At 39.4% G+C, this 12,808-nt stretch overlaps 1 protein-coding gene across 2 annotated transcripts in view; it reads right to left on the bottom strand.

Annotated features, from left to right (window-relative positions):
* Positions 1-12,808, bottom strand: part of BORCS5 (BLOC-1 related complex subunit 5) — a 97,215-nt gene that overhangs the window by 16,473 nt on the left and 67,934 nt on the right. For both annotated transcript variants that reach the window (XM_060658346.2, XM_060658345.3), the window contains exon 3: positions 8,999-9,156. In XM_060658346.2, the coding sequence (XP_060514329.2) occupies positions 8,999-9,156 (158 nt within the window). The remainder of the gene's footprint in view (positions 1-8,998; positions 9,157-12,808) is intronic.

Here is a 12,808-nt window from a genome sequence, read left to right as displayed (position 1 = left end):
GCCTGAATCCCTGAAGTCAAGGGAGGAGAGTCACTTGCTAACATCCAGAAACATCCACCCTGAACACGAGCAAGAAATAAACTTCTGTTGCATTTGAGCCATTACACGTTTCTTACTCTATTTATAGCTGCAGTCTAGCCTACCGTAATACAACTCCCAAACCTTTATTTTCCCTAATAGAATAAAGAAGCTTCTCCATCACTAGGATAAAGATAGGGAAATAAATGAAGAATACATTAAGTTCTTCATTTAACAAACATTTATTAAATGTTAACTATGCACCAGGCATTGTTCCAAGCATGCAGCAACATGCAAATTTGCTATAATTCTGTTTTTCTTCGTGGAAAGAGAAATAGGACAGGGAATAGCTTTTCCCAGCCCTGCTTCCAGTTCTATAACTCATGTGCCCTTAATGCTGCTTATTCTCTAGCTCACAGATTGCAATTATTCCTGCATTCCTCACAAGAGAGGCAGTGAAAGAGGCCTCTAACATTGCCTACTCTGGCAGACTGGAAATGACCTATGGGAGGATGAGGGTCGGGGGCTCTAGTACCTGGCACATGTGGCCAGGACGAGAAAAGCTGGCAGCTCCATCTGTCTAGGGGCATGTCTAGGGCAAGCAAACTAGGGTGGGGGGGACAGGGCTGCTGTTCACACATGCTCATATGTCAGTATCCAGAATTAGAATGGAGTTAAATCTTGGAGCAGTCAAATAACTGAGTTTTGCTCATGCTTCGCCAAAAAATACAAGCCTACATTTCCAAAGGCAAGTAATAAACTAGGTTGGGCCCTTTTCCAGGATTTCAGCCTTCTGGCAGGACAGTGCTGGTGTAAAGGAAGTGTGGGGCCAGGCCCAAGGAAGTATTGTATGCATACCTTATAACCAGACAAACCAGAATAAGCTCAATCCCCCATCTGCATTTCCTGCCACCCAAGGGACCAGTTGTATTTCTTACCAAAAAGAAAGGTTGCCCAAAGGACAAGAATGGGGGAGAACTATAATTATATTGTAAGGTCTCAACCTGAAATTTACACCAGAGTAACTTGTAAGATAGAAAGGGAACCTAAAACTTTCTTTCAAATATTAGCAAAAAGAAAGCCTAACATCTCAATGACCTTGTCAAAATTTGTAGGTTTCTTTTAATGTTTATTTATTTGGGGGGGGGGGGAGGGAGAGAGGGAGTGGGAAGGAGAGAGGGAGTAGGAGTGAGGCGGGGGAGAGAGAGAGAGACAGAGAGAGAGAGAGAGAAAATATATGCAAGTGGAGGGGCAAAGAGAGAGAGGGAGACAGAGAATCCCAAGTAGGCTCCAGGCTGTCAGCGCAGAGCCCAACACAGGGCTCAAACTCACGAACCGTGGGATCATGACCTGAGCCGAAATCAAGAGTCAGATGTTTAACTGACTGAGCCACCCAGGTACCCCCAGATTTGTAGTTTTAAACCCATTTTATAATTTGAGGTCAAGCAAACAACAACAACAACAACAACAAAAACAATGCGAGGGTATGTTTAAAAGCAGCAACAGAAATGTAACACGGCTAAAATGTAAAGGAGTTTCAGTTCAAGGTGGTAAAGAAGTAACAGCCTCACGGGGCCAATGGTCCACTCGAACCAGGTTTTTACCTGAAGGAGCTCACAATGAATGCTAGTGCCAGTTCAGACACTGATTCTCTGTGCAACACTGTAAGCAACTCATTTAACCTTGACCATCTCTCCCCCAGCCCTATGGGAGGAAACACGGTACAGGAAGTCAGGTCAAATACTTGGAAAATGGCTCTAGCTCTAGCTAGGTCTTAAACGTTCCAGTACTGTTGCCCGAAAGAAACCCCTGCCCAGCTCTGTGTGAAGCCCATGACTGGTAGCTCACTCCTTCAAACACCAGTTGAGAGCCTCGTGCATGAAAAAGGGACACCTCAAATCAAAATGAAGTACTCCAAAGAAGTAGAATAGAAGTAGTATGGTAAAGTGGAAAAGAGGGCTGATGATCTATCATATCTTAGCCTTTTAACTAGAAGAAAAATCTTGGGCAAGTCCCACAAGAACTCAAGGACTTCGTTTTCTTTATTTGTGCAATGAAAGGGCTGCATTAGAGAAACTTTGGGGTCTATTTATAATCCCATGTAACCACATGGCTCTCTCAGAACTAAAACTCTTTCTTATCTGTTCATCTGAAACTCCATTCAATGCTTCATATTGGTTTACGCTAAAACAGCATGCGTATCGACACATCTAAGAATGAAAAACGCCGACTACCAGAATCATACTATGCATTTGGTCTCAAGGTCTTCAAGCCAGCATACAGTAACTGCAACAAAATAAAGCCAGTGGTTTTATCTTAGTTAACAGAGCGTTCCAATCTATGAACATACTTACCCATTGACAGCAGCTACAGTGAGGCAGAAACATGATCCAGGTCAGTGACAATTGCTGCTCCAAATGTCTCAACTGGGTCTTCCTGGGACTGTGAATTTGCCACCTGCCCTCCTCTCTTAAATCCCCTATCCCTGGGGAAAGCACCCACATTAGGAAGATGTATGTTCCTTGCACTTTTCAGTTAACCCAAATTTCAATGACTGATGTGACCTAAAATTGCAAGTGTCTGCCTGCCAACTTGAACCTCAAGTAGAAATAATGAGCTATCACAGAAAAATCACTGAAATGACAAGAGTGATATATCTGTAGCCTAGGAGTCAAGGACTAATCATTTGCTGCCATCCAGTTTCACATTTCTCACGGTCCAGGTTCCCAAGCACCAGTTTGTCAGTCACAAAGCAGGGTGAACAATAAATTACAAAAATCACACATATCCCACATCTGTAGCCTGAAAGAAATCGTGCAGGGCTTGAGGGAAACCAGAGTGCGCTAAAAATTACGTCTTGCCTCTACTTAGATCTTGTTCCTACTTGGGCTGTTGGGAGTAAACCTTAAAATGAGCCAATATTTAGGCTGCCATTGGTATCAAGAAACTACATTAGGCCAATTCATGGCATTAGGGTTAGGCTTTTCTCTCTAGTCATGATTTATATTAAAAACAATAATAAGAGCTATCACTATAGTGTTTACCATATGGCAGACATGGTCCCAGGTACCTCATGGAGAGTAATTCATTCAACCCTCACCAAAACCTATGTGAGGTAGATTCTATCCTTACTCCATTTAACAGAGGAAGAAACTGAGGCTCCAAAGAATTACTTGTTCAAGGTCACACAGATAGCCAGAAACAGTGTCAGGATTTGAACCCAGGCAATAAGGCTCTGGAGTCTGCACTCAGAACCGTTATGCGGAAGCACCCACAAATAGAAGGTACATGTTATCCCACCTCAGCTGAGCCCTCCATGACTCCCAGCATCCACAATTGTACTACTGCTCATTGGTCACTTTCAATGAATAACCTCCCCTCTTCTTCAGGGAGAACACACAGGCTCCTCGGGTGTGGCTGATCTATGCCAAGTATCCTTCTTTTTATAAACTTGTCCAAGTTCTCCCTGTTCTCTCAAAACAGATGCCCCAGATCTGTAAATCCCACCCTCTCTTGCTGCCTTGGGGACCCTGCTCTAAGACCCTTTCTACCCTTCCCCATTAATCTCTTCTCTTCTGTCTCTTCCCCATCAACCTGTAAACATGTTCAAGGATACCACCTGCAAAACCAAACCAAATCAAAACAAAACAAACACCAAGCCCTCTTTTGATCTCCATTCACTTTCAACTCCATTATTTTGGCCACTATCTCACTCTGTGACCCTGGATAAATAAATTGCTTACCCTCTCTACTAGGCTTCAATTTCTGAATCAGAATAATGAGGGTGCTGGACCAGAAGGTCTTTAAGGTCCTCTGATCCCCAATGTTCTATGGTTCTTAATGCAGAGAAGAGATCTGAACAAGTTTAATTTCTTCACTGTCCCCGGAAGCCCCAAAGTTCATTTTCTTCTAAGACTGCCAAGCTGTTCCTGTAGCCAGCAATGCTCCCCGACTTCTCTCCATTCATTCCCCAAACCTTTGGATTCCCTTGAAGAGCTAGCTTAAATCTCACTGGCTCCAGGATATCCTGACCTTTAATTCTTCCAGAACTTCACCTAGCGACCACAACTGAGCACTCTCCATCAACAGTGCCTCATCTTTCACATTACTGTCCTGTGTATCTTTGTTCCCTTGCTTCGACTAAGCTCTCAGCAGGCAGGCACTGTGTCCATTTTTTTTGTAACCCCTACAAAACCTCACACTAAGTAGGTCTGCAATAGTTGCTCAGCAATGCTGGTTGTCGGAGGGATCACCCAGTAGCCACTAAGGAAACCAGCAGTCAGTGTGTATTACCCAGGCTCTCTATGAAGGAAGACTACCCCTTTCTTCTACTCCTCTCTCATGCACATGAATCTGTGAAACACAAACTTGTCACTCAAGAGCATCATCCAAAGTTAGGAACAGGAAAGCTTAGCTAACTCCTTGATTTTCTTTTATCGGAATCAGAAAAATATAGCTGTGTTTCCCTTTGATCCAAACTTAAGTAAGTGCAGGCGCTGTAACTTTATGAGTCTCTGGTTGATCCAGGTTCTACACTTCCACTAATACATATTCTCCAAGGTTATTAAGTTCCTTACTTTTCAACACATACAGCATTATGTTACTTCCTCACACTTGCAACCAAATTTCCAGGAAACATCTGGAATAATATTAGAGACTTGGTGTTATATCAAAACTACATCCTCTGCTTTATTCATTTGGAAGTGACTAATTTCAACCCTGAGGTTAGAAGTGAGCACAGCTGGATGTGTATGTTCTAGGAGTTTGTTAGCATCTACCAACAAAGATGCCAAGTCACCAATGAAAACCCTAAAACAGTGCTCACCTTCACCTTCAGAGAACTACCGAGGTACCGCTGCTCAGTACTGAGTACTGTTCCCTGTTCTGTAACAAACCTGGGTAACTACTGACTACTCAAAGTGAATCTCAAAGTTCCTCAAACAATTTTAAACTCAGTTTTTGTTTTTGTTTTTTTTTTTTAAGTCAGTTTGCTTTAAATGAATGCTCCAGAACACTGGTTCTCAACCCTGGTTACATGGTAGAATCATCTAGAGCACTTTCATAAATACCAATGCCCAGCTTCCTCCTTTCCCCCACTCACCACCCTTCAAAGATTTTTATCTAACTGGTTCAGAGTGAGACCTATATACATCAGTTCTTTCTTTCTTTCTTTTTTTTTTTTTACATCAGTTATTTCTTAAAGGCAGTTCAGCTACACTGAATAAATTAAGGTATTATTATTTCAGGTATGCCAACAGCATTACGGCTGTGTTCTGGAAAAGGGTTCTTAGTGGAAAAACTGATAAAATTCAAGTAAGGTCTCTGTTTAGTTAATAGGGTGGTACTGATGTTAATTTCCTCATTTCGATCATTGTACTAAGGTTCTGTAAAATGCTCACTTTAGAGGAAGCTGTGTGAGGGATATACAGGACTTCCCCAAATTACTTTTGTGACTTTTGTCTAAATATAAAATTAATTCAAATTTTGGACAGTTTTCAAAAGAGTCCTTTACCTTTAAAGATACATACTTAAATATTTGTGAATGAAATTAAATGCCTGAGATTTACTGGATCAACTGGAGAGGTGGCAGGGAGTGTGAGTGGGGATATGGAGCGAGGAGCTTTCACAAATTGATGCCTGTAGAGGGCGCCTGGGTGGCTCAGTCGGTTGGGCATTTGACTTCAGCTCAGGTCATGATCTCTCATGGTTCCGGGGTTTGAGCTCAGCATCAGGCTCTGTGCTGACAGCTCAGAGCCTGGAGCCTGCTTCGGATTCTGTGTCTCCCTCTCTCTGACCCTCTCATGCTCTGTCTCTCTCTGTCTCAAAAATAAATGAACATTAAAAAAAATAAAAATAATAAAAAATAAAACAACAGAAATGGATTAGAGGACCTTCCAATAAGAAAATGAGAAGCATTACAAAATAATGGTTCTAAAATCATGGTTAATTTCTAGCACAGAAGTCAAAAATGGTAAGGTGTCTGCAAAAGCATTTCCCAAAGAATGTTCTAAAAACACTACTTCTATATGATGTTACCTAAGATAAGGGTTCTGAGGTCAAATAAGTTTGAAAAGGGACACCTGAATGGCTCAGTTGGTTAAGCATTGACGTCGACTCAGGTCATGGTCTTGTGGTTCGTGAGTTGGAGCCCCACGTTGGGCTCTGTGCTTACAGCTCAGAACCTGGAGCCTGCTTTGGATTCCATGTCTTCTTCTCTCTCTGCCCCTCCTATGCTTGTGCTCTGTGTCCTTCTCTCTCAAAAACAAATCAACATAAAAAAAAAAGTAAGTTTGAAAAGCACTGGCTTTCTTTACTATAAGATTCCTAAGAAATTTATTTTTTAGAAGACTTTATTTTTTTAATGTTGATTTATTTTTGAGAGAGAGATAGAGACATAGCATGAGTGGAGAAGGGGGAGAAAGAGAGGGAGATACAGAATTTGAAGCAGGCTCTGGGCTCCAAGCTGTCAGCACAGAGCCCAATGCAGGGCCCAAACTCACCGGCCCTGAGATCATGACATGAGCTAAAGTCAGACGTTTAACTGACTAAGCCACCCAGGTGCCCCTCAAGATTTAAAAAATTTTTATATTTATATATTTATTTTAAGAGAGACAGAGAGTGCAAGCTGGGGAGGGACAGAGAGAGAGGGGAACAGAAGATCCAAAGTGGGCTCTGTACTGACAGCAGAGAGCCCGATGTGGGGCTCAGACTCATGAACCGTGAGATCGTGACCTGAGACGAAGTCGGACACTTAACTGACTGAGCCACTCAGGTGCCCCTTAAGATTTTATTTTTAAGTAATCTCTCTCTATACCTAACGTGGGGCTCAAACTCACAACCCCAAGATCAAGAGTCGCACACTCCTCTGACTGAGCCAGCCAGGTGCCCCAATTCCTAAGAGCTTTTAATAAAATCATATGCATCATGACTTTCCAAGGGTGGTGATGGAATATGCAAGAAGGTTGACCTTCTTCACATGGAACTAGTTTGGTAGAATTTATTTTGTTTTGTTTTGTTTTTTATAACGTTTATTTATTTTTGAGACAGAGAGAGACAGAGCATGAACAGGGGAGGGGCAGAGAGAGAGGGAGACACAGAATCTGAAACAGGCTCCAGGCTCTGAGCTGTCAGCACAGAGCCCGACGCGGGGCTCGAACTCACGGACTGCGAGATCGTGACCTGAGCCGAAGTCAGACGCTTAACCGACCGAGCCACCCAGGCGCCCCAGAATTTATTTTGGAAAATCATGCGTGAGACCAGTGATTCCCAAATCTCACATAATGGAGAATGTATTCAGTGTCATTTGGTAAGTGTATTAAAGTAATGATTCACAGACCACATCCTAGACCTACTGGCAGGAGAGAACTCAGTATTAAAACAAACAAACAAAAAACTCAAGACAGTCTAATACATAATCATGTTTGAGATTGAAATCTCTGTAGATCATACTACTACAGTAAAATAAGCTTATAATATTTGAAAAGCTACAACAATGCCAACCAATATGCAAATATGAAATGACAATTTGGAATTGTCTTCCAAATGAAAGTACTTAATCCACGAGAGAAGCACATATGTATACTTTTTATGAAAGGTAAGTAGTAAAGCATTGGAGGCGTTGGCAAATTTAAATCTATCAATATAATTAGTGACAACTGTGTAATCTCAAGGATGTACTACATCTATTACTAATTGTTAATGAATTTGCAACAATTCTCAACCCTTTACTTGTGTGTTCCCTCATGTCCATCTTCTTTTCATGCCTGAGCCACTGACCAGGACTATTTAAACAACTCCAGGAGGTGCCATTAACATAAGTGGTTTCTCCAGGACAGAGCTCCTGCCCTTTTCTTTATATGATACTACTTTGTGGTATTAGGAATCTCAATCCCTTCTTTACCGAAAACTTTGGAAAGTGTATGTACTACACCTTAGTGCTCACAGAGCTGTGCCATGCAGCAGCCCAGCCAATGATATATTTAAGTGCTTCACAGAAGTACCTACTATTATTAATAATTACTAAACATTTGTACCATGCACTTTAGGTTTCTAAGTACTTTCACATAAGTTCTCTTGCTCTTTCCCTCACAAAAACCTTGTGCATTAAGTAGGCATAATTGTTTCCATTCAGCCAATAAAAATCACCTAGCTTTTCACATGCTAATACAGTGAAAAAATAATTGAAAGAGATATCAAGGCTCCTGCTCTCAAACAACTGATACCCTGTTGGAAAACAAAATGTAAATTATATAGGAAACAGCGAAAGTCCATTCAAAGATATAATGTTAGCTACAGCAGATTAGTATATCAGGACTTTACACACACTAACAATAGCTAACACTTACTAAGCAATTTAATCATCCCTCAACACTTGGGACAGTGTTACTGTCCCCCCATTGTTACTATTACCCCATTTTTCAGATGAGAAAACCGAGACCAGAACGAGTTAAGTAACTTATCCAAGCAAATAAGTGGTGAATCAGGATTCAAATTCCAGATTAGTCCAGCTGCATAGACTACTCCTTTTCACCAACACATTTTACTGCTAGGAAAGACAGAGGACAAATGTCAAGACTAAGATGGGTGCTGAGGGGTTCAGTTGTTAAGCATCTGACTTTGGCTCAGGTCATATCTCATGGTTTGTGAGTTCGAGTCCCACTTTGGGTGAGCTTGAGCCCTGCTTTGGGTGAACATGAGCCCTGCTTGAGGTGAGTCTCGCTTCTCTCTCTCTCTCCCTCTGCCTCTCCTGGGATTCTCTCTCTCTGCCCCTTGCTGACTTTCACCGCCCCCCTCCCCTCACAAATAAATAAATAAATAACATAAAATGTAAAAAAAAAAAAAAAAAAAAAAAAAGACTAAGAAAATGGCTACTTCCCGTAAAGCTTGGATCATTGGCTCTACTGCTCAGTAGAAAAGGACCTGGTAGTCAGAGGAAATGAGAATCGTGAGCTGGTGATGTTATTTTCCCACAGTACGTTACCTCTTTGATTCGTTTAACCAAAGCATTCTGATCAAAGGCAACGGCCTCTGCACACTGATGAAGGTGGTCCTGATATCGAAGGCAGAGCTGTAACACCTGCTGAGAATCCAATTTCTCCAGTTTGGTATTTGTTGGGGAAGTCTGGCCACTCAATAGTCCTTCAAAGTAGAAAAAATTTAAATCAAATAAAATGGAAATTATTGTCAACAAATTTGTTTTATAAATAACAATAAATTCACTGAAGACAGGATAGGAGACTAAGATTTAATCTTACATCTTTTCTTATATACTAAAAACAAACATAGCAACTGTCATTTATGGAGCATCTGTTACACACCAATCACTCGGCAAAGTGCTTCCTATACATCATTTTTCATACCCATAATTGCCCTAGAAAGTAAGGAATTATTAGTCCTATTTCATAGATAAGAAGCTCAAGACACAGAGAAGTAACTTTCCTAAAGTCACACAGTGACTAGTAAGTGGTTTCTCCAGAATACAGTTCCTGACCCTATGACACTATTTCAAGGTATCAGGAATATAAATCCTTTCTTGAATGAAAACCTTGGAAAGTGTATTCACTCAATTTCTTTTAATAATTAAAATGACTGTCTGACTTCAAAACAAAGACTATGGCAAGAGACAAAGAAGGGCATTACATGATGATAAAGGGATCAATCCAATAAGAGGATATAATAATTATAAATATTGATGTATCCAACACAGGAGCACCTAAATATATGAAACAAATATTAACAGACATAAAGAAAGAAACTGAAGAGTAGCGGACTTTAACATCACACTTACATCAATGGATAAATCATTCAGACAGAAAATCAATACGGAAACAATGGCTGTGAATGATACATTAGATCAGATGGGCCTAACTGATACATTTAGAACATTCTATCCAAAGATGGCAGGATACACATTCTTTTCAAGTGTATACGAAACATTCTCCAGGACAGATTACACGTTAGGCCACAAAACAAATCTTAATAAATTGAAGAAGACTGAAATCATATCAAGTATCTTTCTAATTACAATGGTATGAAACTAGAAATCAATTACATGAAAAGAACTGGAAGAAACACAAACACATGGAGGCTAAACAACATGCCACTAAACCACCAATGAGTCAATAAATAAATCAAAGAGGAAATAAAATACATGGAGACAAATGAAAATGAAATGGTCCAAAATCTTTGGGACACAGCAACAGTAGTTCTAACAGTGAAGTTTATAGTGATATAGACCTTCTTCAAAAAACAAGAAAAATCTAAATAAACAATCTAACCTTACACCTAAAGGAACTAGAAAAAGAACAAACAAAGCCCAAAGTTAGTAAAAAGGAAGCAAATAATAAAGATTAGATGGAAATAAATAAAATGGAGACTAAAAAAAAACAAGAGAAAAGATGAATAAAACCAAGATCTGGTTCTTTGAAAAGGCAAACAAAATTGATAAACCTTTGGCCAGACTCATCAAGAAAAAAAAAGAAAGAAGACTCAAATAAAATCAGAAATGAAGGAGGAAAAATAATAACTGACATGACAGAAATATAAAGAATTATAAGAGACTACTATGAAAACATGCCAACAAATTGGACAACTTAGAAGAAATGGATAAATTCCTAGAAACATACAATCTTCCAATATTGAATAAGAATAGAAAATCTGAAGAAACCAATTATTGGTTATACAATTGAGTCAGTAAACAACAACAACAACAACAGCAACTCCTTTCAAACAAAAGTTGAAGGCCAGATGGCTTCACAGGTGAATTCTACCAAACATTTTAAAAAGAGTTAATACCTACTATTCTTCTCAAACTATTTCAAAAAAATAGAAGGGGAAGGAAAACTTCCAAATTCATTCTTTGAGGCCAGCATTGCCATTATTAAAACCAGAGACACTACAAAGAAAGAAAACTACAGGCCAATATTATCGATGAACACAGATGCAAAAATCCTCAACAAAATATTACCAAACTGAATTCAACAATACATTAAAGATCATTCACCACGATCAAGTGGGAATTATTCCACAGATGCAAGCGTGGTTCAGTATTCACAAATCAACCAATGTGATACATCATATTAACAAAAGGGAAGATAGATACCATATGATCATCTCAATAGATGCAGAAAAAGCAGCAAAATACATCTGTTCATGATAAAAACTCTCAACAAAGTGATTTACAGGGAACATATCTCAACATAGTCAAGTATGAAACACTCACAAGTAACATCATACTCAATGGTGAAAAACTAAAAGCTTTTCCTCTAAGATCAGAAACAAGAAAAGAATATCCACTCTCACCACTTTTATTCAACATAGTACTAGAAGTCCTAGCTTCAGCAATCAGACAAGGAAAAGAAATAAAAGCACCCAAATTGGTAAGAAGTAAAACTATCATTATTTTCAGATGACATGGTGCTACATATAGAAAACCCTAAAGGTGCAGGATATAAAGCTAATATACAGAAATCTGTTGTACTTCTTGGGGTGCCTGGGTGGCTCAGTAGATTGAGCAGCTGACTCTTGGTTTTGGTTCCGGTCATAATCTCATGGTTTCATGGGTTTGAGGCCCCACACTGGGCTCTGTTCTGACAGTAGGAAGCCTGGTTGGGATTCTCTCTCTTGCTCTCGCTCTCTTTCTGTCCCTCCACTGCTCATGCTCTCTCTCAAAATAAATAAATAAACTTAAAAAAAAAAATCTGTTGCACTTCTATACACTAACAATGAAGTAGCAGGAAGAGAAATTTTAAAAATCCCATTTAACCAAAAAATTAAAAAATAAATAAATAAATAAAAATCCCATTTAAAAGAATGAAAAGAATAAAATACCTAGAAATAAATGTAACCAAGGAGGTGAAAGACCTAAACTCTGAAAACTATAAGACATTGCTGAAATAAACTAAGATGATACAAATGAAAAGACATACCATGTGCATGGATTGGAAAAAAATTAATATTGTTAAAATGTCCATACTTTCCAATCAATCCACAGATTGGGTGCAGTCCCTATCAAAATACTAATAGCATTTTTCATAAAACTAGAACAAATAATCCTAAAATCTGTATGGAACCACAAAAGATCTGGAATAGCCAAAGCAATCTTGAGAAAGAACAAATCACAAGCCCACATTTCAAGATATACTACAAAGCAACAGTAATCAAAATGGCGTGGTACTGGCACAAATGGAACAGGATAGAGAACCCAGAAATAAACCCAAACTTATATGGTCAATTAATCTACAACAAAGGAGCCAAGAATACACTATGGGGAAAAGACAGTCTTTTCAAGAAATAGTGCTGGGAAAACTGTACAGCTACACACAAAAGGATGAAACTAGACCACTGTTTTAACACCATACACAAAAGTAAACTCAAAATGAATTAAAGACCTAAATGTGCAACATGAAACCATAAAACTCCTAAAAGAAAAAACTGTTATCTCTTGGACATCAGCCTTACAACATATTTATGGATAAGTCTCCTCAGATATGAGAAACAAAAGCAAAAATAAACTGTTGAGACTACACCAAAGTAAAAAGCTTCTGCACAGCAAAAAACAAAAACAAAACAAAAACCATCAACAAAACAAAAAGGCAACCTAGTGAGAAGATATTTGCAAATGATGTATCTGACAAGGGGCTAATATACAAGATACATAAAGAACTTAGATGTTTTGGGGCACCTGGGTGGCTCAGTTGGTTAAACATCCAACTTCAGCTCAGGTCATGATCTCGAGGTTCATGGGTTCTAGCCCCACATTGGGCTCTGTGCTGATAGCTCAGAGCCTGGA

The sequence above is a fragment of the Panthera onca genome, chromosome B4, assembly GCF_046562875.1.
Source record: "Panthera onca isolate mPanOnc1 chromosome B4, mPanOnc1 haplotype 2, whole genome shotgun sequence".
NCBI lineage: Eukaryota > Metazoa > Chordata > Mammalia > Carnivora > Felidae > Panthera > Panthera onca.
Note: the sequence above shows the minus strand (reverse complement) of the source record. Positions and strands in the feature narration are given on the sequence as shown.